Source organism: Gymnoscopelus braueri (genome assembly GCF_963280865.1).
Source record: "Gymnoscopelus braueri genome assembly, chromosome: 14".
Lineage (NCBI taxonomy): Eukaryota > Metazoa > Chordata > Actinopteri > Myctophiformes > Myctophidae > Gymnoscopelus > Gymnoscopelus braueri.
This window is the reverse complement of record NC_137619.1, coordinates 3422095-3446943: the sequence shown is the minus strand read 5'-3', so window position 1 is coordinate 3446943 and position 24849 is coordinate 3422095. Positions and strand designations below refer to the sequence as shown.

The 24849-nt window shown below is 42.3% G+C and overlaps 1 protein-coding gene across 1 annotated transcript in view; it reads left to right on the top strand.

Annotated features, from left to right (window-relative positions):
• Window positions 1-200: 200 nt before the first annotated feature.
• vstm4a (V-set and transmembrane domain containing 4a) overlaps window positions 201-24849 on the top strand; it is a 25871-nt gene continuing 1222 nt past the window's right edge. Inside the window, exons 1-7 of the mRNA XM_080449302.1 lie at window positions 201-419; window positions 3708-4208; window positions 17556-17609; window positions 18342-18449; window positions 19679-19712; window positions 20661-20800; window positions 22084-22151. Of these exons, the coding sequence (XP_080305428.1) occupies window positions 371-419; window positions 3708-4208; window positions 17556-17609; window positions 18342-18449; window positions 19679-19712; window positions 20661-20800; window positions 22084-22151 (954 nt within the window). The 5' untranslated portion in view covers window positions 201-370. The remainder of the gene's footprint in view (window positions 420-3707; window positions 4209-17555; window positions 17610-18341; window positions 18450-19678; window positions 19713-20660; window positions 20801-22083; window positions 22152-24849) is intronic.

Sequence of the window (24849 nt, the reverse complement as noted above, 5' to 3'; positions counted from 1 at the left end):
AGAGAGAGAGAGAGAGAGAGAGAGAGAGAGAGAGAGAGAAAGAGGAGGAGAGAGAGAGAGAAAGAGGAGGAGAAGAGAGAGAGTGAGTAGTGGGAGAGAGTGGAGTGGGAGTTTTCTAAGTGGGAACAGAGCATTTACTGTTTCATATTACACAGAAAGAGAAGAAAGAGAGCGGCCGAGTTAATGGTGGTGGCTGTCTGTGAGTGTGAGTGTGTGAGTGTGTGTGTGTGTGTGTGTGAGTGAGTGTATGTGTGTGTGTGTGTATGTGTGTGTGTATGTGTGTATGTGTGTGTTTGGATGTAGCTGCTTGTGTAAGTGCTGTTGTTGTGTAGTTGTGTGTCTGGGTTTATGGATCCGCTGACTGAAGAAAATGTATTTCTCTATAGTGATCCTAGTCCTGACTAAAGCTCTGTGCACCGGTAAGTTCAACTTATTGTTTATTATAATAATAACAATGCAAGAAGTATAGGGATGAACTCAGAGAAAGAAAGAAGAAGAGAGAGATGGGGGGGGGGGGGGTGCAAAAAATACATCAAAGTTAAAGAAGTGCAAAAGAATGCAAAAATGATAACTTCATCACTGTATATGTACTGTATGTACATAAACAAACAACCGCCGGGACTTTGGAACTTTCTAATCATCTGTAATCATTCTGTAGGACTACTGCTGCAACTCAAACTCACCACTTAACACCGATGCTGGTTAGAATAGAATCTGTGCATGAACTCTATCATGTTTGTGGGACACGGTGTACAGTCAGTTAATGCAGTTACATCTTCCATAAGAATGGAGATGGTTTCGTGTAAACGTACATTTAGGTTTACATTATTGTTACTGTACACTGTCTCTTCAGCCATACTGTACCTGCATGCATGAGACCGGGTCTTGCAGCTCGTCTCTCCATCAGATGATGATAAACCCCCCTGGTTCAAAACGTCAGGGGGGTCCGGGGACCACCAGGAGGTCCACATGATGGACCCTTACGGGGTTCTGTAACTCTGAGAGTGTAATGGAACCAAATGGACCCGTAAGGGTCCATTTGGTTCCATTGGTACGCTCTCAGAGTAACTTAAAAATGTGAGGATTGTGGCGTGTTGTAATTGCTCCTGTCTGTCTGTGTGTGTGTTTGTTTGTGTGTTTGTTTGTTAGCGTAATTGAGTATGCGTGTGTTTGTTTAGCAAGATAACTTAAGGGCCGACGGCTGTCCTGAAGACATGATTAACCTAAATCATCCTACAGGGTCAAAGGTCAACCATAATGGGGTCCCAAAGATTACAAAAATAAATAAAAAGGTTCCATTCATGCTCTCTCAGAGTTACAGAACCGCGAGGATAGGGTCCATTTTGACCCCTTTGGTATAGGCCCCCCGGACCACACATTAAGAAACGGCGAGATAAGACACCCTTCACACAGGGACACAGGTTATAGAGGCCCCGTCGTTTTGCCCGCGGATACATGTCACACAAAATTGCATGGGACAAACCCCTGAGGGGGATCTCATCATCAACCAATGAACACAAACAAGAGCCTATAGAAGGCGGTGCTGCCTGCCCGGCTTGGGGGGGGGGGTCCCAGATGGTCCCTGTTATCTTGTCGGGTTTCTGTTTCAGGGGCTACGGTGCTGGAGATAAATGTCTCCCACCTGTAGAGCCCCTCATCTCAGCCATATTGCTCCCAGACTTGCTGTCTCCGGCGGAGGAGCCCTGACCCAGCTGGCTAGAAAACAGATTAAACACACTAGTACCTCTAAACAGCTGTCTTTGTACAAGTACAAGTGAATATACACACCAGGGTTACTGTATTATTATTGGCTGATTGGAAACATTGGAACCAAAACATACGCAGTCTTGACTTCTTTATGATTTCTAGTGATTACAGGATTACATTCCAAGCTGGTGATTTCACCAAAAACTACACAGAGCTGCTACAGTATAGAAGCTAGATGTGCATTTCATTAGAATGTGAGCTCCAAAAAGCGAATGAGAATCTACTGTCTAAATCATGGGTTCTCAAAGTGGGGTCCCGGGGACCCCCAGATGTCCTTGGGGGTGTTCCAGGGGGTGCCCAGCAAATTGTGTTATACATAGCACCACAATAATTTTAACCACGTTAAACTTTGGCTATTCAAAAATAGCAGATATATACAAGCTCATAGCGCGGCACTAAGTGCTTGTATGAGCTTGTAGATCTGCTATTTTTGAAAAATCGTGAAAATGTGTGCAAATCTTTGAAAGCGAACATTTGAACCTTAAATCATTGCTCCTGGGGGTCCCTGGAACAAAATGTTTTGAGATGGGGGTTCGCGGCCAAATACATATCATTTTGGGGGTCCTTGACATGAAAAAGTTTGAGAACCACGTGGTCTAAATGCTATGATTTGAAATAATGTCTTGCACATTAGGCATTTTCTTTCTAAAAGGCCAAAACACTGAATATACAGTATTCTATCATGCAGAACATAGGAAATGGGTTTTGTTTTATAATCCTGTCCACAGCAGTGGGTGGCATGGCATTGTAATTGGTCCTGTCTGTCTGTTGGTTTGTTTGTTTGAGTTCTGTATTTATGCGTTTGTTTGTGTGTTTGTTTGTTAGCAAGATAACTTGAGAAGGGCCGAGCGGATTTTCATGAAACTCGGGTGGGCTGCCCTGAAGAGAGGATTAACCTAAAAAGCATCCTAAAGGGTCACAAAGGTCAACCCTAAATTAGGTGTTGCATGCACAGGCAGGGTCTGCGTCTTCCGGATGCTTTAATTCTATAAGTGTTCTTCTTGTGTACACCGTAAAAAAAACTGGGGTGACGTTTTGTCAACGGAGGGCGGGGGGGGGAGGGGCTGGAGCGTTTCACTGTTTTAACCCAGCAAACCTGTGTAAATTACGCCACAGCTGGGAAGCATCCCAGCCCAAACGTTAACGTAACCAATAATTGGGCCGTGCGACCGGGAAATGGCCGTAATAATCCTAAAACGGGAGCAAAAATATTAAAAAAAAATATGGGTCACTTGCCCAGCGGCCCACCGGGGAATTCACGGACATGAGTGGACAATATATTACCAGAAACACATATTCCTCTAGCCTGTGAATGACCATAACAGGTCTGTAACTCTGAGAGTGTACAAATGGAACCAAATGGACCCGTAAGGGTCCATTTGGTTACATTTGTACACTCTCAGAGTTAAGGGGGTCCTTGCAAATAAAACATTTGAGAACCCACTAGCACTAGTTGGACTCCTAATATGCCATAGAGTCGCAGTAAATGTGTGTCATACATATTCTGAAGAAAACCTGGAGACTTGACATTCAGTAATTGGGTCTTATGATCAAAATGAGAACATATCATTTTTTTTTGAAAAAAAAACATTATAAAATTTGACCAAGTCTTTGCCACGGACACATATTGATGTAGCCTGGAAACCAGACGAATCTGCCATCGCAATTTTTTGTTGTTGGCAGATTTGGTCTGGCACCGCTCAGTTGTGATTGGATTTCACTCCCTCCGAAGTAGTGAGGGACCAATCAGGGACCAGTATGCAAATATGAGGCGGGTTTATCACCAGAGGCATTTTTTTGATTCGCCCCCTTGGAAATGTAGGTTCCACACAGAGATTCCAGACTAATATCTACGCAGTGACTGATTAGTCTGGCCATGCCAGGCTAGTATTGATGAGCCCTGTGTACATGATGTAACGTGTGTGTCCTCTCGTCAACAGAGATATGCGATGCCCTGAACGTGACGGTCACCCCCGGCCCCCTGGCGTCGGCACCGGCGAGCGACAACGTCACGCTGTCATGCCTGGTGTCGCAGAGGAAGAGGAGCAGCAGCTTCCTGGTCCTCCGCTGGTTCTTCACTCCTCCTTCATCGGCACATCCCACGCTCTCGCCGCCTCTTCCTTCCCCTCCCTCTCCTCCTCCTCCTCCTCCTCCTCGTCCTCCCTCGGCGCCGCCGCCGTCCCACCGTCCCCCGGAGCTCCTCATCGTCAAGATGGGGATGAAGAAGATGAAGTTCTACGGGAACTACACACGCCACTTCCCTCAGCCCAAGTTCCGTCTGTACGAGGACAGCGAGGGAGGCGGGGAGGTGTACCGGCTGCTGATCCTCAACGTCACCCTGAGGGACCAGGGCTGGTACACCTGCAGGGTGCAGGAGATACGCAAACACCGCAACACCTGGAAGGCGGCGTCCAACGGAACCGGCGCCACACATCTCACAGGTAAACCAACCAGGGCCGGGTTTCTGCTATAGGCCCCGCCCCGTCTGTGACCTCGGTCATTGCTGTAGGTCGGAACTCTGTGACATAGTGTCACATAGGACACTTTTCCACCAAAATAACTTAAGTTCTACAACTGGTCCCATTCTAGATTGTTGGAACCTTGGTGCTTTCACGAAACCGGCTGCGAACCGGCTTGCGTTTCCACCAGTTTTGAGCAGAACTAACACGTCACGGATTCAACGCGTTGTAGGATTCGAGGTTGTATAGTCGGCTATTTTTGGCGCGAGACACCGTCATGTGGTGAAATATTAATTAGGCTTTATCATCCATATAATCCACATTTAACCCGCTCAGCAGCGAATCAGGAACAAGCTTCCTCGCTGAATTCTGCGCAGGCTGTCACAAACATAGATTTAAACAGTTGTTTCACTGTTTCTTCATCATTTTACCACCTCATTTTTACATTTTAGCCCCATTTGTGGGTCAATACCTTCACATTTGGGATACGACATTGGAAAATATGTCAAAAATAGCTTTATTTGGATGAGTTCTATGTGACTCCTTTTTAGGAGAGCGGAAGCAGGTTGGAGTCTATTATTTCCAATGGAAGAGTGAACGTGAACACAGCTTCTGAACTATTCTTTAGCCCCATGGTCACTGAACTAAATATTGGACGCGATCGTCACAAGATACTCTATCTTCCCAAGATTTTCACAAATCGGGAGAGAATATACTTTATTATCGACCTTTCTCTGTCCCAGCAACACTGTCCCGTGGGATCTAGCACCAGTAAACATCGGACGTTCGCGAGATCAGATCATTGCGCCCACTCTAGTGGCTCCAGTTGGGATGGAGTATCTTTAAAGGTTTCATGACGTTCAGTTTTACCACACATTAAAAGTCTTTGTCATGGTCCTTCAAATGTGTATAGAAAGTTTTAACAAAAAATTCCACTCCATTGATCCATGGCAGGTGTTTTTCTCTCACATTTCTAAAGCCTTTTCAACTGCAATGAAAAAAGAAATCTTTGCCTGCGGGTGTCGCTGGTGAGGGATTTTGCCTGTCAATCATCGCCTCTGCTCCGCCCCCCCCCCAAAGGAAAGGATAGGGGAGGGGAGGGGCGAGGAGGAGAGTGGGCGGGATTAATCGGCTGTGACCTCACTGCCGAAGGGCCAAGCTCAGATTACTTTTCAGCCTAATTATTCAGAAAACCCCAGACCACAGAAAATCCACTGAATGTTCAAAGTTCAGATTTTTTGGGTGTAATTGAGGTCATAAAACCCCCTAAAAATAACATTTTAAAAAAAAAGTGAAAATGAATGTCATAGAACCTTTAATAATTGAATATCTTTGGTCTCAATCACTGCGATTGGGGTGGTAAAATGTCCTTGGGAGCCCTTGCTTTACACAGCTGATATAGTTGAGTGTTGGAGACAGGAGGTCACCCATCCAGCTGTTTCCTGTACACACCCCCAACATCCAGCAGTCACATACCTCTGTCTGTTTGTAGGCTTTTGTCAGGTGATAGATAGGGTCACTTGTTTTGATTTATTTAACCACTTATGCCCTGTGTACTGTGTCGTGACTACGAATAGCAGACATATCGACAAGCTAACGCCATCGTATTGCGGCGCTATGTGAGCTTGTAGATCTGCTATTTTAGAAACAAATTGGAGCAACTTTGAATTTTCTTTTTAAATGTTCTGAAATCTTTCACCTATAATGACCTAATGCCCAAAATAGAGATGCCAGGTACGTAGAAAGTTGTTAATAACCACTTAAGCCCTAAATACTGTACTTCTTATACTGTAGGTACTACTACAAATAGTGACAATAGCAGATTGACAAGCTCACATGAGTTGTGAGCTTGTAGATCCATTTTTTTATAAAATAATGTTTTCAAAGGTTTTGACAGTTGACAAATTTGCCCAAAATATGTGGGCTAATGTGGTTAACATACTGTACATTTGTTTTAAATTAAATTGTTAAGTTGTGTCATTATCAGACATATAAATATTAAACATACATCAAACATTCCCCAAAAGGAAAGGCATATATTTAATTCAGTCCGTCCAAAAGTAGGGATAAAACAAATCTATTCCCCACTGGCCATAAAAAGGAATTATCAGCGAGGATATCAAAAGCAGAAGCATGACCCCCCCCCCCCCCCCACATACACACAGTTATCATTACAGCAAAAAAAACGTCCTCTTTGACAGAATCTGGTGGCCAGCCTTTAGACCTCTGTCTACCGTCTACTCCAAAACCATGATGTTAATCAACCTCACCAACCACATAACAGAAGACTACCAGAGCAGTGTTCGAGTGGAAAATTACATTACTAAGTATTTGCCATAAATTTTCCTATATCCACCAGAGTACGGCTGTGTTGTTGTGCTGCTGCTGAGACCCGGGCGAATAAACTAAACAAGTTCCAGCGCAATTTAATTCTCAAGTAAATCTTTTATCCTGAGGGTGGCATTAAAAACAAAGCCAGCATGCTGATGTCATGCAGTTCAGAGTTTCTCTAGCTCAGCACCATGGTGCACCTTCTCTTCGTCTTCTCTCGCTGCTCGCACACGCACACGCACACACACACACACACACACACACACACACACACACACACACACACACACACACACACACACACACACACACACACACACACACACACACACAGGCTGATATTGTGGAGTGTGGTTTGGCTGTGTGAGCTCATTGTTTTGAGATGGAAATGCCAGAGGATTGGGGTCAGACTCAGACACAGACACAGCCCTCTGCTCTGTGAGCAGCAGAAAATGGACCAGGTTGGGAAAATGGGAGGGGGGGGGGGGACACTGTGCCCAGTGGTGTAACTAAGTAAGTACAAGTAACTAAGTACATTTACTCAAGTACTGTACTTTACTGGAGTATTTCCAATGTTCAATACTTTTACTTCTACTCCGCTACATCTCAGAGTTAAATACGCGATGCGTTGTGAGCTTGTAGATCGGCTATTTTCAAACATTTTAGTACTTTTACTTTTGGTACTTTAAGTGTATTTGGATGCCAATACTTTTGTACTTTTACTCAAGTAACATTTAGAACACCTTTAAGTGCAACAGAGTACTTTTTATATTGTGGCTACTTTTTAAGTAAAATATCTGAGTACTTCTTCCACCACTGACTGACTGACTGCGCCCTGCATGCGCTGCATGTTCCTGTCAGCATTTTGGTCTGTCCGTCTGCTAAACCACTTCTGTTGTTTCAATCAGTGTTTCCATTGTGAGAACGTAGACAGCTAAACGTACTGTATAAGCGTGTAAGATTGTGTGTGTGTGTGTGTGTGTGTGTGTGTGTGTGTGTGTGTGTGTGTGTGTGTGTGTGTGTGTGTGTGTGTGTGTGTGTGTGTGTGTGTGTGTGTGCGCACGCCATGTTGCTGCTCAGTGAGGGGATTCCTAGGAAATGCACGGTGAATGCCAGGACAAATGTTTTTTTTTGTTTTTTTTGTGAATAAGTACTAGACGTTCCTCCTTTTTTTCTCTGGGTGTCGACTGTTGTTGCGGCTCTAGAAGGCTCCAAAAGGCTCTAAAAGGCTCCAAAAGGCTCTAAAAGGCCACCGTCACAGATCTCCTGTCATAAACAGAGCATATCATCTCTGTCGGATGGAAAGAAACCTCATATGACGCTGTAGCAGTGTTGATTTTGTCGACGAAAAATGTTAGTTGACTACCCTTTTTCACTGACAAAAACTAAATAAAAACGAAATAAAAACTAAGCTATGATGACTAAAACTAAGACTAAATATATACACAATTTCGTCAACAAATACAAACTAGACTAAAATGTTAGTGAGGGACTACTAGTGGTGGAAAAAGTACTCAAATTCGTTACTTAAGTAAAAGTACCAATACTGCAATATAAAAATACTCTGTTACAAGTAAAAGTCCAGAATTAAAAATTTACTTGAGTAAAAGTACAAAAGTATTGGCATCAAAATGTACTTAAAGTACCAAAAGTAAAAGTACTAAATATTAGAAAATAGCAGATCTACAAGCTCACAACGCGTCGCGATGCGACGCGTTGTGAGCTTGTAGATCTGCTATTTTCAAATAGCCTAGGTACAAAATAGGTTTAAAGTGGTTAATGTATGTTTAATTATATCATAATTTATATCGGAAAAGTAACTAGTAACTAAAGTGTTCGAGTAAATGTAGTGGAGTAAAAGTACAATATTTGCCTCTGAGATGTAATTGAGTAGAAGTAAAAGTATTGGAAATTGGAAATGCTCAAGTAAAGTACAAATACCTCATAATTGTACTTAAGTACAGTACTTAAGTAAATGTACTTAGTTACTTTCCACCACTGGGGACTAGTGGAGAAGAGATCCAGTAGAACTAAAAGACAAGTCATTTTATGTTTGGTTGTGCTCTGGTGTTGTGCTCTGAAAATAGCAGATCTACAAGCTCACAACGCGTCGCGCTGCGACGCGTTGTGAGCTTGTAGATCTGCTACATAAAAAAAATTAAAAAAAATAAAGCACGACCATTTACAACCTATCTTCATATAGTTGGTCCTCACTAATGCTCTTTATAAAATGGTTAAAAAAAATCTACTCAGTCTCTGTGTCTCAGAGGAGGGCTGTGGACAGTTCAGAAACCCGTCTACCAGTGACCATCATCATCGATGAGGAATCCTCCTAGCTAATAGAAATGGCAGACTTTCTATTCCTGGAAAGTTAGCATGCTATAATGGAAGCCATTGTTCTCGCGTTAATAAAAAATCGAAATAAAACATTTAAAATCTTTTTTGAAAAAATAAACATGCCTAATGACGATGTCACTGGTAGACGGGTTTCTGAAGTGTTCACAGCCCTCCTATGAGACACAGACTGAGTAGAAAGAAGTTATACTATTTTATCATGAGTATTATAGTGAGGACCAATTATATGAAGATAGGTTGAAAATGGGTGAAGATGTCCTTTAAAAAGAAAAATCCTGCTTTCTCTCACACTGATGTCAGGGTGCCAGTGATCGCCCTCTCCCCTGTGCCAATGTTGGCACCCGTACCTAAGGTTGCCCTACCCCTGGTTTAAATGGTAAAACGTCCCCCCTGTTGTCTTTTTACACATTGAACCCTGCCTGTATAACAGTGTCTCTTTACACATTGAACCCAGCCTGTACAACAGTGCATTTTTGTATTTGACTGGATGTAATTTCCACAGAGTCAAACAGGCTCAAGTCAGCAGCTATATGACAGGCAGACAACGCCCTGCCCTGCATACAGGGCAAAACGTCCCGCTTTGCTAAAAAGCCACACGACCTCAGGCATCTCCGACATGCGTGGACCACAGGAACACAAACACCAGAGCCCAGAGAGATGATGATGAGGGCAAACAAAGAGGAGGAAAACAACGTTTAGAGAAATGTAAATCCGCCTGGAACCCCTCTGTCTGTGGGAACCCCACAACAAAGGCTGAGGGCCTGTGGAGAGAGAGCCCACTCTCTCAGCGAGAGAGCGAGGGGGACATCAGAGATGAGAAGGCCCACTCTCTCTCTCTCTCTCTCTCTCAGCGGACTTCATCACAGAGAGAGTGGAGACAATCCTCTCTCGCCCACTCGCATTTTTTGTTATTTTTTTCACTTAAAGGTTTCATGACATCAAATTTATATTTGGTTTTATTTTTCGGGGTTCTTTTAGGTTTTCTGACCTCAATTACACCCCAAAAAAACGTTGAACATTAAGTGGATTTTCTGTGGTCTGGGGTTTTCTGAATAATTGGGCTCAGAAATGTGCTGTGATTGGCCCGTGGACTTTGATGTCACAGTCCATTAATCCCGCCCCCTCTCCTCCCTGCCCCTCCCCTCCCCTATCCTTCTCCTTTGGGGGGGCGGAGCAGAGGCAATGATTGACAGGCAAAATCCCTCAACAGCGACAGCCAGAGGCAAATAGTTTTTTTTTTCATTGCAGCTGAAAAGGTCTCAGAACACAGAGAAAAAAAACCTGCCATGGCTCACTGGAGTGGATTTTTCAGTTAAAACCTTTTAAAACACGTTTGAAAGACCATGATGAAGACTTCTAATGTTTTGTAAACCAGCATGTCATGAAACTTTAAGTATGTAAGTTATGTAAAACGTCCTCTGTTACAAGTAAAAGGCCTGATCTACAAGCTCACAACGCGTGGCGATGCGACCAACGCGCTGTGAGCTTGTAGATTGGCTAATTTCGAGTTGACAAAAGTATAAAATAAGGCTTTATTTGGTTAATGTATGTTTTGTCATAATAATCTAAGTGAGCAAAGTAGCTGCTATAGTAACTAAAGATCTCAATTGTAGTGAATTTAAAAGTACAATATTTGCCTCAGAGATGCAGCGGAGTGGAAGTATACAAAGTATCCAAAAATGGAAACGCTGTAGTATATTTTGAGGACCCCCTCGAAAACGAGATGATGCATCACAAGGGGCTTATCCTCTAACACATTGGTTCTCAAAGTGGGGTCCCCCCCCCCAGGGGTCCTTGGGGGGGGGGGGGGGTTCCAGGGGGTCCCCAGCAACATGTGTTCATATAGCATCACAATCATTTTGACCACTTTAACCTTTTATACTTTGGCTATTCAAAAATAGCAGCTATACGAGATCATAGCGCGGCACTCAGACATGGGGGTCCGTGGCCAAATACATATAATATATACTTTTTTGGGGTCCTTGAGAACCACTGCTCTAACAGAAGTGTCTTAATAAAAATCAAGTACAGTACTTTAGTAAATGTACTTATGTACTTATGTAGTTGCCTTCCCCCCACTCCTGAACATCGTAGGGAGAGAGAGAGAGAGAGAGGGGGGGGCAGTCAGTCAATCCTCTCTCGCCCAGCACTCGCCCGTCTCAGATGACCGACATCTGACCAACTTCACTCTAAGGAGCCAAAGGCTGGCTAACTGCTTAGCCGCGCGTTTCTAAAAGCGGAGCCATGGAGCGCACACGCACAGCCCTCTATAACCCATTAAGACCGGGAACGCATGGGCTAATAAAAAAATCGCAGATCTAGAAGCTCATAGCGCGGCACCGAGTGCCGTGCTATGAGCTTGTAGATCTGCTATTTTAAAAAAAAATCATGAAAATGTGTGCAAATTAAAGTGTTTTTTAACTCAAAATCTTTGCTTCTGGGGGGATTCTACAAATGTCTTCTAAATCCGAACAGTTTTTTGAAAAAACTAATGTTGCTATAATATCAGTGGTTCTCAAACTTTTTCATGTCAAGGACCCCCAAAATGTATTTGGCCGCGGACCCCCATCTCAGAATATTTTGTTCCAGGGACCCCCTAGAAGCAAAGAATTGAGTTTAAAAAAGTTCGCTTTAAAGATTTGCACACATTTTCACGATTTTTCCAAAATATTGGAATAGCCCAAAGTGTAACATAATGGTTAAAGTGGTCACACAGATGCGTTCCCGGTCTTGACGGGTTAAAGATCTGACGTAAGCCCCCCTCTCTTACATCAGATCTCATAAGAGTCAAAGGATGGAGCCCCGGCCCCCCTTAGGGACCACTGCTTCAGAGTCTGTTTTATGTCTTCCTGCCAGGATTATGTTTTTTTCACCGAGGGGGGTTATGTTGTCTAAATAAAGACAGCTGGAAGCGGAGGTTAAAGGACCCCAGAGTGCCTAATAATTCATTCTTGAAAATGACAAGGGCAGATGGTGTACAATACAACACACACACAGGGATTTCCTTCACGCTTGATTTTGTCTTGTTTCATGGGTGCCTGTCTGAGTGTAGTGGTCTTATATACTGTATGTCTTCTCTGTTGGGTGGAAAACTCATATGTCCAAAACAAAAATCACAAGTTAGAATATGTAGAGAAGAGGTTTCTACCCCGACGGCAAGTTAATAAAACATCAACTGATGCGCAAACTTGGACACATCATCGGTTGTTGTTTCCTGGAGTCACTGGATGTTTTGGGTCTCGCAAACAGACACCCTCCCTCCAGGCGACCCGACCCGAGGCTGATCAGACCCCCACCGCCGGCATGTGTCCAAGTGGCATGCTACTGCCCCCACTGTCTCTTGGGGGTAGTTAAGAGACAGTGCTAATTAGAGGTTAGGGTTAGCCTGGCACTATAGATGGGTTTCCGCGCGACGTCATCACAGAGCAGAGTGCGCAATCTGCGCATGCGTGGGGTAGAACGAACCGGAAGCGCCATTCACTCTGTTGTTATTTTCGGGTTTTAGATAGGCATAATGCTGCTATTATAGGCATAATAGGCATAATGCTGCTATTATATACAAACAGATCCAACTTCCGACAAATCATTTTTATTGAGTAAAGAAGATATTACAAACTGCATCATTTAATCTACTTTCATTAAACCCGGTGAAGACCATTTCTTTTATGAATGTACATTTGACTAGAGCTGCTGCGGGTAATAGCGCCCTCTATAGGCTCACCCCTCCACTGCGCGCGCATCATCCTCTCATGTTTACAAACAGGAAACCCATCTATAGCCAGACCGACAACACGGATCCACTCATGTGTGAATGGCAAATGTGAATCCACGCCGTCAGTCCGGCCGATGCCAGGTCAGGTTAGGTGAGATGTTAGCAGCAGGTGTTGGTGACACTAAAGGCTCTCTGGGCCAGTGGTTCTCAAACTTTTTCATGTCAAGGACCCCCAAATTGACACTTATTAGCCCGCGGACCCCCATTTCAAAAGATAAGCCAGGGACCCCCATAGGAGAAGATTTTTACGGCTCTCTAGCAGTGATTCTCAACCATTTTAATTTCAAGGACCCCCAGTTTGACATGCATTAGACTACGGACCCCCATTGGCATGGCATTTATATCTCTGGGACCCCAATTCATATTGTAAAATCGATGTTAATTTAACTCTGAGAGTGTACAAATGGAACGGGTCCATTTGGTTCCATTTGTACACTCTCAGAGTTACAGACCCATAAGGGTCCATTTGGTTTCTATCCATCATTTAGCTGGGAACCCCCTGGAACCCCCTCAAGTATACCCCTGGGGGTCCCCAGACCCCACTTTGAGAACCAATGCTCTAGGCACTGTGGGTTGCCTCCGGGGCTGGCTCCTCCTTTGTCTGACCAGAAGTAGGGGCTTTTCTTTGCGTTGTGTCGTCATCGTTGCTGCTGGGCACAAACATCTCATTCTGCCTTTATGGATTTTTAAAGCCTCCTTGCAGGTTTTACCGCAGTCTGTATAGCTTTTGGGTTCTTCCTCACAGAAGAAGTGGTTTGGGCTGCCAACCCACTCTCCACCCCGGGTCGGTCGCCGTCTCTCCGGCCGTCCTCTGTCTCTTATATTATTATACCCTGCTCTGTGTGCTATAAGCACCTGGCAGCACAGCCACATCTGTACAACATATATAACGTACCTGCTGTCTGACAGAACATCTGTAGAATACACTATATCATCGCTGTTGGACAGAATCCTTGTATCTCCTCTTTTTGGTTTGTTTAGTTTTTTTAATGCTCTACTACAGGGGTTCCCAAAGTTGGGGTCTGGGGTCAGGGGTCGCAAAATTATTATTATTATTATTATTATTATTTTTTTACCATTTTAATACATTACAAATGCGCACCGAACGTGCACGTTTATGTGCATAAATTACCTCCGGGATTAGGTAGGGTCGCGAGTCAATGGTCGCATTATTTTGGGGTCGCGGGCCGAAAAGTTTGGGAACCCATGCTCTACTGCAGTACATGTCTTGCACAGTAGGTCTGCTATTTTTCTATGTTTTGAAGGTGAAAGTGGTTCAGTTTGACTTGGGGTTTATAGGGGTTTTTATAAATATTTAACCAATGAAAATTGCTAACAAGAGATTGTGACTGAACATTCTTGTTTTTCCTCCATTTGCACCAAAAGTAAAGTTTTTTTTTCTCCGGACATACACGGTTTCCACCCGACAGCAAGGATTCTATAGCATAGCTGCGTGTCTGACCGGGTTCAGAGCCAACGTTAACATCAAACACCGTTTGATCTGATGAGGACATGAGCAGGTGCTTCAAGGTCACACATGGTCCGGTAGCTTCCATCACTGTTGTCTTCTCACAGTATCATGTGAGGCATGTTCCTTATCACACAGAATGGTTCTTTAAAAGGCTATATGGTTCCACAAAGAACCATCAACTACTAAAGAACCATTTGATCTAGTGAATGGTTCTTCATGTTCCTCATCTAGTTCTAGAGAACCTTTTTTTTGGGTCAAAGTTCTTTTAGGAACTTTTGAACTCTTTGAACCAGGTCTTAATAGGCAGACATTCATCAAAAATAGCAGATCTACAAGCTCACAACGCGTCGCACTGCGACGCGTTGTGAGCTTGTAGATTTGCTATTTTCGACAAACACATTTCAGCCGGTTGGTGAAGTTTATACGGTTTTAAGGGGTTTGGGTTCTTTATAGAACCATTCAAATAAATGGTCTGAAAGGTTCTTTTTGGAACAAAAAATGGTTCTTCTGTGGCATCACTCTGAAGAACCAGTTTTGGTTCCAGTTGGCACCTTTCTTTTTCTGTGTGTAGATCAGTTATATCAGTCAAATTCATACGTATTAGGGCCGCGGACCCATTTGATCATATTTTGCGCCAGGGAGGGGCTCGCATAAGAGAAGACTTTTCTTCTCGCTGTATAACACATGTGTCACACTAAAGCAATCAAAATTTGCAGATCCACAAGCTCGAAACGCGGCTTGAGCTTGTAGATCTGCTACTTTCAGTGGTGGAAAAAGTACTCAAATGTTTTACTTAAGTAAAAGTATCAATACTGCAAAGTAGGAGTAGTCTGTTACAAGTAAAAGTCTGGAATTAAATATTTACTTGAGTAAAAGTACAAAAGTATTGGTATCAAAATTTACTTAAAGTACCAAAAGTAAAAGTACTAAAATGTTTGAAAATAGCAGATCTACAAGCTGACAACGTGTGAGCTTGTAGATCAGCTATTTTCAAATAGCCTAGGTATAAAATAGGGCTGAAGTGGTTAATGTATGTTTTATAATGTAATAATTATATCTACAAAGTAACTAAAGTTTTCAAATATTTGTAGTGTAGTAAAAGTACAATATTTGACTCTGAGACGTAGTGGAGTAGAAGTAAAAGTATAGAAAATTAGAATTATTCCAGTAAAGTAAAAGTACCTCAAAATTGTACTTAAGTACAGTGCTTAAGTAAATGTACTTAGATACTTTCCACCACTGGCTACTTTTGCTATTTATGTTTTATTTGAATATTGGAAAAGTAACAGTCTTGTATTAGACTGTGGAGGATTGATCGTCTAGTCAGTAAGAATACTCTGAAGATTCTTGCAGGGGCCCTCATTCAAGGTTATTATGATTATGCATGCACTTCATGGTATCACAACTCCTCCAAGGCCTTAAAAACAAGGCTCCAAACATCCCAAAACAAACTTGTAAGGCTACTTCTTGGCCTCAATCACATAACCCATCTAACCCCTGCTCATTTTGCTAGGATTGGATGGCTTAGGGTTGAGGACGGAGTACAGCAACTTGCTATGGGCCTGGTCTTCAAGATACACCACAACATTGGGATCCCCCTGTATTTGTCAAAATACTTCCAAATGTTAATGCAGTCCATGATCATAACACCAGAGGCAGCTCCACAAATCATGTTCAACCCAGATTTGGCTCAACAAAGGGAATGAACTCGTTCTCATGCTATTCATCAAACATGTGGAATGCCCTACCAAAAGGAGTAAAGGAGTGTAAAACCCTACTCACTTTCAAAACTGCCCTAAAGATACACCTTCAGGAGGCTGCAATTCAAAAATGGCCCCTGTCTAAGTCTTAACCTACCCCAAGTCCTAATCTACCCCCCTACCCCCCCCTTTCTCTTTCTTCTCTTGTACATATTTTTTTCTCTCTTCATACCAGTAACCTGAAAGCTGATTGTATGACATTCTGTATAGTAGTGTGTATATATGTCTGTCTCTTATATGTCATCATGATTTGTGTGCATGGGGTTCTCATCTTAAACAAGCTCAGTGCTTAATGAGTCTCCCAGTTTAGTAGACCTTGTATTGTGAATTTGTACTTCCATGTACTGTTGTTCACATGTCTTACTAAATAAAGTACATCAATCAATCAATCAATCACTTATTTTGGAAAATCCAAAACATGGATGCCAGTTTGAAACGGTTCAAAGGAATCAACTCATTTTTGGGGTCATCATGCATGCCATAGATAGAGGCTCTCTGTTCGTCTCACATGGCTTATTGATGCGTACACAGTACACACACACAGTGCTCAATGCTCCGTCTTTATTATACGCAGCGGCATTCTGACAAACTATCCTATTCATTCTGTTCACATTCAAACTATTCTGAAGTCCACCAACAAAATACAACGACAGCAAAACGTAGAGCAAACGGGGGAATCACCCTCACGCTGTCCAGGACTGGAGATACAGCCAGGCTCTCTGTGTGTGTGTGTGTGTGTGTGTGTGTGTGTGTGTGTGTGTGTGTGTGTGTGTGTGTGTGTGTGTGTGTGCGCGCGCTCATGCGTGTGTGTGTGCAAGTGTGTGTGCTCATGCGCGTGTGTGTGGGGTGCATTTGGCTGATGTTGCAGTAGTCTTTCCTCTCTCTCCGCATGTCAGTGGTTTGTTGGATATTTCGGGAAACCGCAGAGGGGTGTCTGCTGTGTTGTTGGGTCACTGCCCTGTTGGGTCACTGCCCTGTTGGGTCACTGCCCTCAGACAACAGTCATGTACAAAGATACACACAGCCTGCGGGTTCCAATCTGTGTCCTCAACCAAGGAGCATATTACAGTGTGGCAATTATGACATCATCATTGCCTGATCGTAAATATTGCAGCTGATCGCAAATATTTTTTGCTAAATTGTTAAAACACCTCCTTCATATCTCCACATTCTAACCTTTTCTGTTTTTTCGTAAATTAAAGGAGTAGTTCGCCTCAAAAATTACTTGTTTTCCATCACACTGCATTGAATTCATGGAGATTTGTTTTGTTTTTGTCGCATTCCTGAGCCAAAAAATGTATGACCGGCGGGAAGATGCCGGTAGGAGACTCAAAAGGAAACTCTTTTGAGTCTTCTACCGGAGAGACCGCCGGCACTCGGTGCCTTTGCTATGAGCTTGTAGATAAATCTTACAATGACACAGATGCGTTCCTGGTCTTAATGGATTTATCATAATTATGTGCATGACAATTAATTGTCAACTAATGCTTCATGGTGGTGACAGCCCTAGTCTTATGTATGTATTATATTGTATTATATATATATATATATATACTGTATGTATATAGTACTGTATATGTATTATATTACGTATTATGTATGTATTACTGTGCTGACCTTCTGACCTCTTGTCCTTCCAGTGCACTTTACCCTAGAGGACAGCAGCAGTGAAGGAGTGTGGCGCTTATTTGCAGGTAACTGTCTTATTCTTGTTGCTATTAATAGCCCTCCTTCGGCTACATTGCCATACCGTTGCTATCGGGGCAGAAACCTCTTATCTCCATATTTTAACACATTGATTGCCAATATATTAAACATAGTTTTCTATCCCCTTGCCAGCGTAATTACCTCAATCCGATGATATTTGAAACGCCGTGGAAGCGACATTTGTGTCCCAAAAAAACAAAAAAAATAGTCCCCGTGGGTTGGCGGAGGGATCTGTGTATCCATAGGAACGACAACCTTCCAACCGCGATCCGCCATTTTGGGGCTTCGGCCCATTGAAAACAGGTGGTTTTCAATGCAAAAAAAAGAAACTGAGTTACAGTTGTTTTTCTGAAAATCCCATCGTTGGGATGAATGGATGTGACGTTTTTTGCGATGACGTCACATCCACATACTACTTCTCTGAGTGACGATCGATCATTCCAAAGCTGTGTTAGGGCGCCCCTTGTGGAATTTAAAAAAAAAAGATTTTTTGGGAAAGAACGCATCAATGCGATCTTGGCAATCAATGTGTGTTTTTTTTTACGCCCTATACTTAATCCTACTACAGCCCTACAAGCTCGTTTTGAGCTTTGTCGATCTGCTGCTTTTGAATCCTGAAAAGTATACTGTTTTGATCATGTGAGGTTCCCACCCTGACAGAGACGATATTCACATTAAACTACATGATAGCGTTGTGTGTGTCTCTCTCTCTGTCGTAGACGTGTATCTGTGTGCTGTACTCATCTGTTCTCTCGGCCTCCTGTCCATCTTCCTGTTCACCCTGGTTCTGACGGGCCAGTACCTTCATAACAGACACAGGCTCAAAGGTAAGAGACCGTCCGTCACTTTGGTGAAAAAATGCAGATTTCCAACCTGGAAAGATCTGTTGTTTTTGTCGAGGTCACGTGATCGGTGGTGGAAAAAGTATTCAAATGTTTTTACCACTTTGGTAGAGGCTTGGGTTGTGTAGTTGCCTTGCATGATGTAACTCCAAAGGTGGACAACAAATGAAACATAATAGGTCCAGTGATTAGATCAAAATATGCTCCTCATTGACGGTTGACGGTTTAACAGCTCTCAAAGTCACTCTTTTAAAACATAAACAAACACAAACAAAGCTGATTCAGACAACATAGAACATCACAAAACCCAGTACTCACCCAGTTTTTTTTATAAAAATGTTAACTATCTGTTGATTTTACTATTTGAAGATCCGGATACAGATCCACGGATCCAGTCCGGGTTTTCTTCCTAATAAAAATGGCAAAATCAACAGGAAGTTAACCATTTTATATATAAACAGTACCGGGTTTGGTAATGTTCTATATTGTCTGAATCAACTTTGTTTGCGTTCGTTTATGTGCTAAAAGAGTGACTTTGAGAGCTGTTTTAGTGTACAATGTAAGTCAATGAGGAGCACATTTTGAATTATCAATTTCTAATCAATGGAGCAATTATTTTAGATTTCTTGTCCACCTTTGGAGTTACTTCATGGCAAGGTAACTACACAACCCAAACCTCTACCAAAGTGGTCTTGCCCTTTAAGTAAAAGTATCAATACTGCAATGTAGAAATATAAGTCTGGAATTATTAATTTACTTGAGTAAAAGTTTTCAAATGCATAAATTGTATACAAATCTTTTGAAAATAGCCGATCTACAAGCTTACAATGCGTCGTGATGCGACACATTGTGAGCTTGTAGATCTGATATTTTCAAAAGATTTGCAGAAATGTATTGGGTTGAAGTGGTTAATCTATTTTTTGTAATAATAATCAAAATATACAAATTAACTAGTAACAAATAATTGTAGTGGAGTAAAAAGTTCAATATTTACCTCTCAGATGTAGTGGAGTAGAAGTAAAAGTACTGAAAACTGGAAATACTCCAGTAAAGTAAAAAATACCTCAAAATTGTACTTAAGTAAAGTAGTTACTTTACACCACTGCTTGTGATGAAGTATAATCAGCCCCTAAAGCATAACCGATCAAACATCCATCCATGTCCATTCAGATCATCATGAGTCCAGTTCTAATCTTTATCTGTCTTCTCCACAGCTAGTTATCTGCTGGTCAAATGTCCCGAAAGCAGGTGAGTCCTTATCTTATAAAGCTATGTCCAAACTGGCATCCCAAATCAGATTTTTGGCCTATTCCAGAATGGATATATCAAGGTTTTTATCACGTCTGAACAGCAAAAACAGATTTTTGCTAATCAGATTTCCTAGGTGGTTTGAAATGCCGTTCAAATCTCATTTCTAAAGGTTGTCTCAGTCTGGATATTCAAACATTGAAGCCTGAATTATGGTTCCTTGTACGATATATATATATATATATATATATATATATATATATATATATATATATATAGGTACCCGAAATCCGTCACAAACCTGCAAAAAAAACACTAATAACAAAAAAAAAAACGTGCGCACTTCCGGGCGCGCGTGCATGTGTGCCCACCCGCAACTCCCTAGGCCCAGCCTCGGCTAGCGTTCTGGCTACGCCACTGGAGCACGCTTCACCCCAAACAATAGGGGGGTTTCGAAAACCCCATAGCACATAAAAGTAGATCCAAAACAACAGCTGGTAGCTGGGGTGGAGGAGGGTGAGTGAGCAGCAATGTCAGAAACAGCAGCAGGGACAGCAAGCAAGGAATGAGCAATTCACACTTCCCTGTTTAACCTAAAGACCGGGAATGCATCTGTGTAACCACTTAAACCATTATTTTTATACTTTGGCTATTCAAAAATAGCAGATCTACAAGCTCGCTACGAGCTTGTAGATCTGCTATTTTTGAAAAATGTTGAACATTTTGTGCAAATCTTTGAATACAGTATATATATTTTAAAGAGAACAATTTTAACTCAAATCTTTGCTCCTGGGGGGTCCCTGGAACAACATGACATTTTGTTCCCGGGACCCCCAGAAGCAAAGATTTGAGTTAAAAAATGTAGTTTCAAAATATAGTGTATATTCGAAGATTTGCACAAAATTTCGAGGTCAATGAAAGGGTGTTTCTTTCCTCTGCCCTCTTCAGCTCAGGAGAGACGGTGACGAGCTCCGTCAGCTCGTCTCCCCGAGCACACAGGAAAGAGACCAGACACACGTCTCACATGAAGGCGTCGCCCATGTTACTTCAACTGCCAGAGGAGCCGCCGCCACACATACCAGCTAAAGGTAAATCTGTCTTTGCACTAAGTTCTAAGTAGTAAGTATAGGAACATGATGCAACATTATGACTTAACCCTTTAAGACCGGGGGACGCATCTGTGTAACCACTTTATCCATATTTTATACTTTTGGCTATTCAAAAATAGCAGATATACAAGCTCATAGCGCGGCACCGAGTGCCGCGCTATGAGCTTGTAGATCTGCTATTTTTTTTTTTATCTTGTTTTTTTTTTGCAAATCTTTGAATATATATCTATAAAGCAATTGTTTTTTACTCAAATCTTTGCTTCTGGGGGTCCCTGGAATTTTTTTTTTTTGAGATGGGGGTCCACAGCCAAATACATATCGTTGTGGGGCTCCTTGACACTGACATTAATATTATAGCAACATAAGTGTTTCAGAAAACTGTTTTAAACTGATTTAGAAGACATTTGTAGAATCCCCAGAAGCAATAACATTTTAACTAGAAATGCTCGCTTTAAATATATATATATTCAAAGATTTGCACAACATTTTTCACGATTTTTCAAAAATAGCAGATCTACAAGCTCATAGCGCGGCACTCGGTGCCGCGCTATGAGCTTGTATATCTGCTATTTTTGAATAGCCCAACGAAATCTAAAAATGACACACAGATGCGTTCTCAGGTCTTAAAGAGTTAACCACTTTCAAGGCACAAATGTTCGAAAAGTGTCAAAGAACTTCAATCTGAAAAGCTAATGCAACACACAGGGGCCTGCAAAACACCAACCACCAATCTTATGGCAAATGAAGTCATAGAGTGAAACATTTCCAGTTTCTCAAGTTCTAGAGCCCCGAAAAAGAAGCCAAATCCACGCAGGAAACACCTCCATGTCTTTGTTTGTTTGCACACGCACACAACAATGTCAATTCCCCTTCCCCTATTCACATGTGCTGGCTGCATAACGTCACCGTAGCTAAAAATCATTACGTTTCCGTTCCATTGAGTGTAGCAATGGTCTTTCCAAGTGAGCCAACATTGCACAATAGCAACACCCTGACTCCGTTTGATCTGGATGGCACACACACAACCTTAGTCTCATTGCACCTGCATTTACCCGACTATTTGGTGTCAGAATGGCTACTGTGATAAAAGGCCATTACCGTTGAATACTTGAATAAGTTATGCTAATTCAAACCCATTGAAGGCAGGCAAGTCCAATGACTTGGCTTCATTCAGCCCCATGGACCAGGATTTTCTGATAGTTCTCTTCCTGGCTGCTATATTCTTTCATCTGAGGTGGGTTTGTTTGTTCTTTGTGTTCCAGTTCCCATTGCTGCACAAAGACCACGGAAGCCCAGACGCTTAAAGAACCAGTCCAAGAGATCTGTTCCTGTAAGATTTCTGTTATTATATCATTGTAGTGTACTTTAACACTCTGGGAGTGTGTGCAAAATGTAACACATGGTTACATATCGTTGCTGTCGGGGCGGGAAACCTCTTATCTCCATATAATCATTTATTGTGTTTTTTCTTAAAGGGATAGTTCACCCAAAATATGACTTATTTTCTATCGATTACACACCCCGTGAAGCCTTGAATTCATGGGGATTTTTTTTGTTTGGAGACTCAAAGTTGACACTTTGTGTCTCTTACCGGAGCCGCTGCCGGTCATCAAATTATTGTCTTAGGAATGCGACAAAAACTAAAAAATATCCATGAATTCAAGTCTTCATGGGGTGGCTATTCGATAGAATTATTTTGGGTGAACTATCCCTTTAAATTAATGCCCTACTTGATCATACTACAGCGTCACAAAAGTACCAAAAGTAGCAGATCTACAAGCTCGAAACGCGGCGCGAAGCGACGTGTTTCGAGCTTGTAGAACTGCTACTTTTGATGTTTTTTAAATGTTAATCCTGAAAAGTAAAATGTTTTGTACATAAGAGGTTTCCACTCTGACAGAGCCGATATGTACACTCTCAGAGTTACAAAATGTATACATTTTAAACACGGTTTAAAACACGGTAAACACAATAAAAATTAAACGCTGTGTATTTTACTGTGAGAGATTCTGTGCAGAATCTTTTTTCGTTTATGTTTTTTGTCACGTTTTGAAGCGTGTTCACAGAGTTACAATGCAACGGTGGGAATTACAGTAGCACTCACAAGCGTTCTTGATTGTCTACAGAAGTTTATTGCTGTCTGTCTCCTCATACAGTTATGACACTGATTAATTCTGTTTAGGTAACGCTTTCTCAAACACAATCACTCACTCACCATGCTTTATTTTATCTATATTTATTCATACATTTACAGTAACATGTCATCAAAGTAGACATGAGGTAAATACATATTTGAATCAAATCATATTTCTATTTTTTTATTTTTATTTTCTAATACATTTGCAAGTGAAATTCATCTATTTTAATTGGCCGGTAACTCGACATGGCTGATTCTGATTGGCTAAGAGTGGGAGTCTTTGCACGGGACCATATTGATTGGATTAGCGCAGCTCTGAGGATCTGAGGGATATTGGAGAAGGGCTTCTATTGTACACATGTTTTTTCTTCTAAACTGAATGTTCCAAAAAGTTTGTGCGAGGGCCTGTAAACACATACTTTCTGCAAATGAAAACCACTCGGCGACATAAGGACCCATCTACTATTATAGAGAGAGGAATACTATTGATAAGTTAGAATTCTAGAATCTAGAATGTTATACATTTGACTGGTGGTTCTCAAACATTTTCATGTCAAGGACCCCGAAATCGATAGGTATTTATTTGGCAATGGGCCCTCCATTTGAAGAAACCAAACTTGTTGTGATGCATTCTGAGCTTGTAGATCAAAATAGGGTTAAATTGGCTTAAACTGTTCCCCATTTTCCACTGATTTATGACTAATAAAAAGTCACAACTGCAACACTTTTAATCCATATTTACATTTTTATCTGAAGGAAAAGCTGAAATGTTTACGCTCTTTTTCTCTCTCATCGTATCTCCTGGCTGTAAGTCTCTCTCTCTCTCTCTCATCTCTCTCTCTCTCTCTCTCTCTCTCTCTCTCTCTCTCGTGTTTCTCTCTCTCTCTCTCTCTCTCTCGTGTTTCTCTCTCCCTCTCTCTCTTGTGTTTCTCTCATGTCTCTCTATCTCTCTCTCTCTCTCGTGTTTCTCTCTCCCTCTCTCTCTTGTGTTTCTCTCATGTCTCTCTCTCTCTCTCTCTCTCTCTCTCTCTCTCTCTCTCTCTCTCTCTCTCTTCTCTCTCTCTCTCTCTCTCTCTCTCTCTCTCTCTCTCTCTCTCTCTCTCTCTCTCTCTCTCTCTCTCTCCCTCTCTCTCTTGTGTTTCTCTCATGTCTCTCTATCTCTCTCTCTCTCTCTCTCGTTCTCTCTCCCTCTCTCCCTCTCTCTCTTGTGTTTCTCTCATGTGTCTCTCTCTCTCTCATGTGTCTCTCTCTCTCTCTCTCTCTCTCTCTCTCTTGTCTCTCTCTCTCTCTCATGTCTCTCTCTCTCTCTCTCCCCCCATCTCTCTCTCTCTCTCATGTGTCTCTCTCCCCCATCTCTCTCTCTCTCTCATGTGTCTCTCTCTCGTGTTTCTCTCTCCCTCTCTCTCTTGTGTTTCTCTCATGTCTCTCTATCTCTCTCTCTCTCTCGTGTTTCTCTCTCCCTCTCTCTCTTGTGTTTCTCTCATGTCTCTCTCTCTCTCTCTCTCTCTCTCTCTCTCTCTCTCTCTCTCTCTCTCTCTCTCTCTCTCTCTCTCTCTCTCTCTCTCTCTCTCTCTCTCTCTCTCTCTCTCTCTCTCTCTCTCTCTCTCTCTCTCTCTCTCTCTCTCTCTCTCTCTCCCTCTCTTTCTTGTGTTTCTCTCATGTGTCTCTCTCTCTCTCTCTCTCTCTCTCTCTCTTGTCTCTCTCTCTCTCTCATGTCTCTCTCTCTCTCATGTGTGTCTCTCTCTCTCTCTCTCTCTCTCTCTCTCTCTCTCTCTTGTCTCTCTCTCTCTCTCATGTCTCTCTCTCTCTCTCTCCCCCATCTCTCTCTCTCTCTCATGTGTCTCTCTCTCTCATGTGTCTCTCTCTCTCTCTCATGTGTCTCTCTCATGTG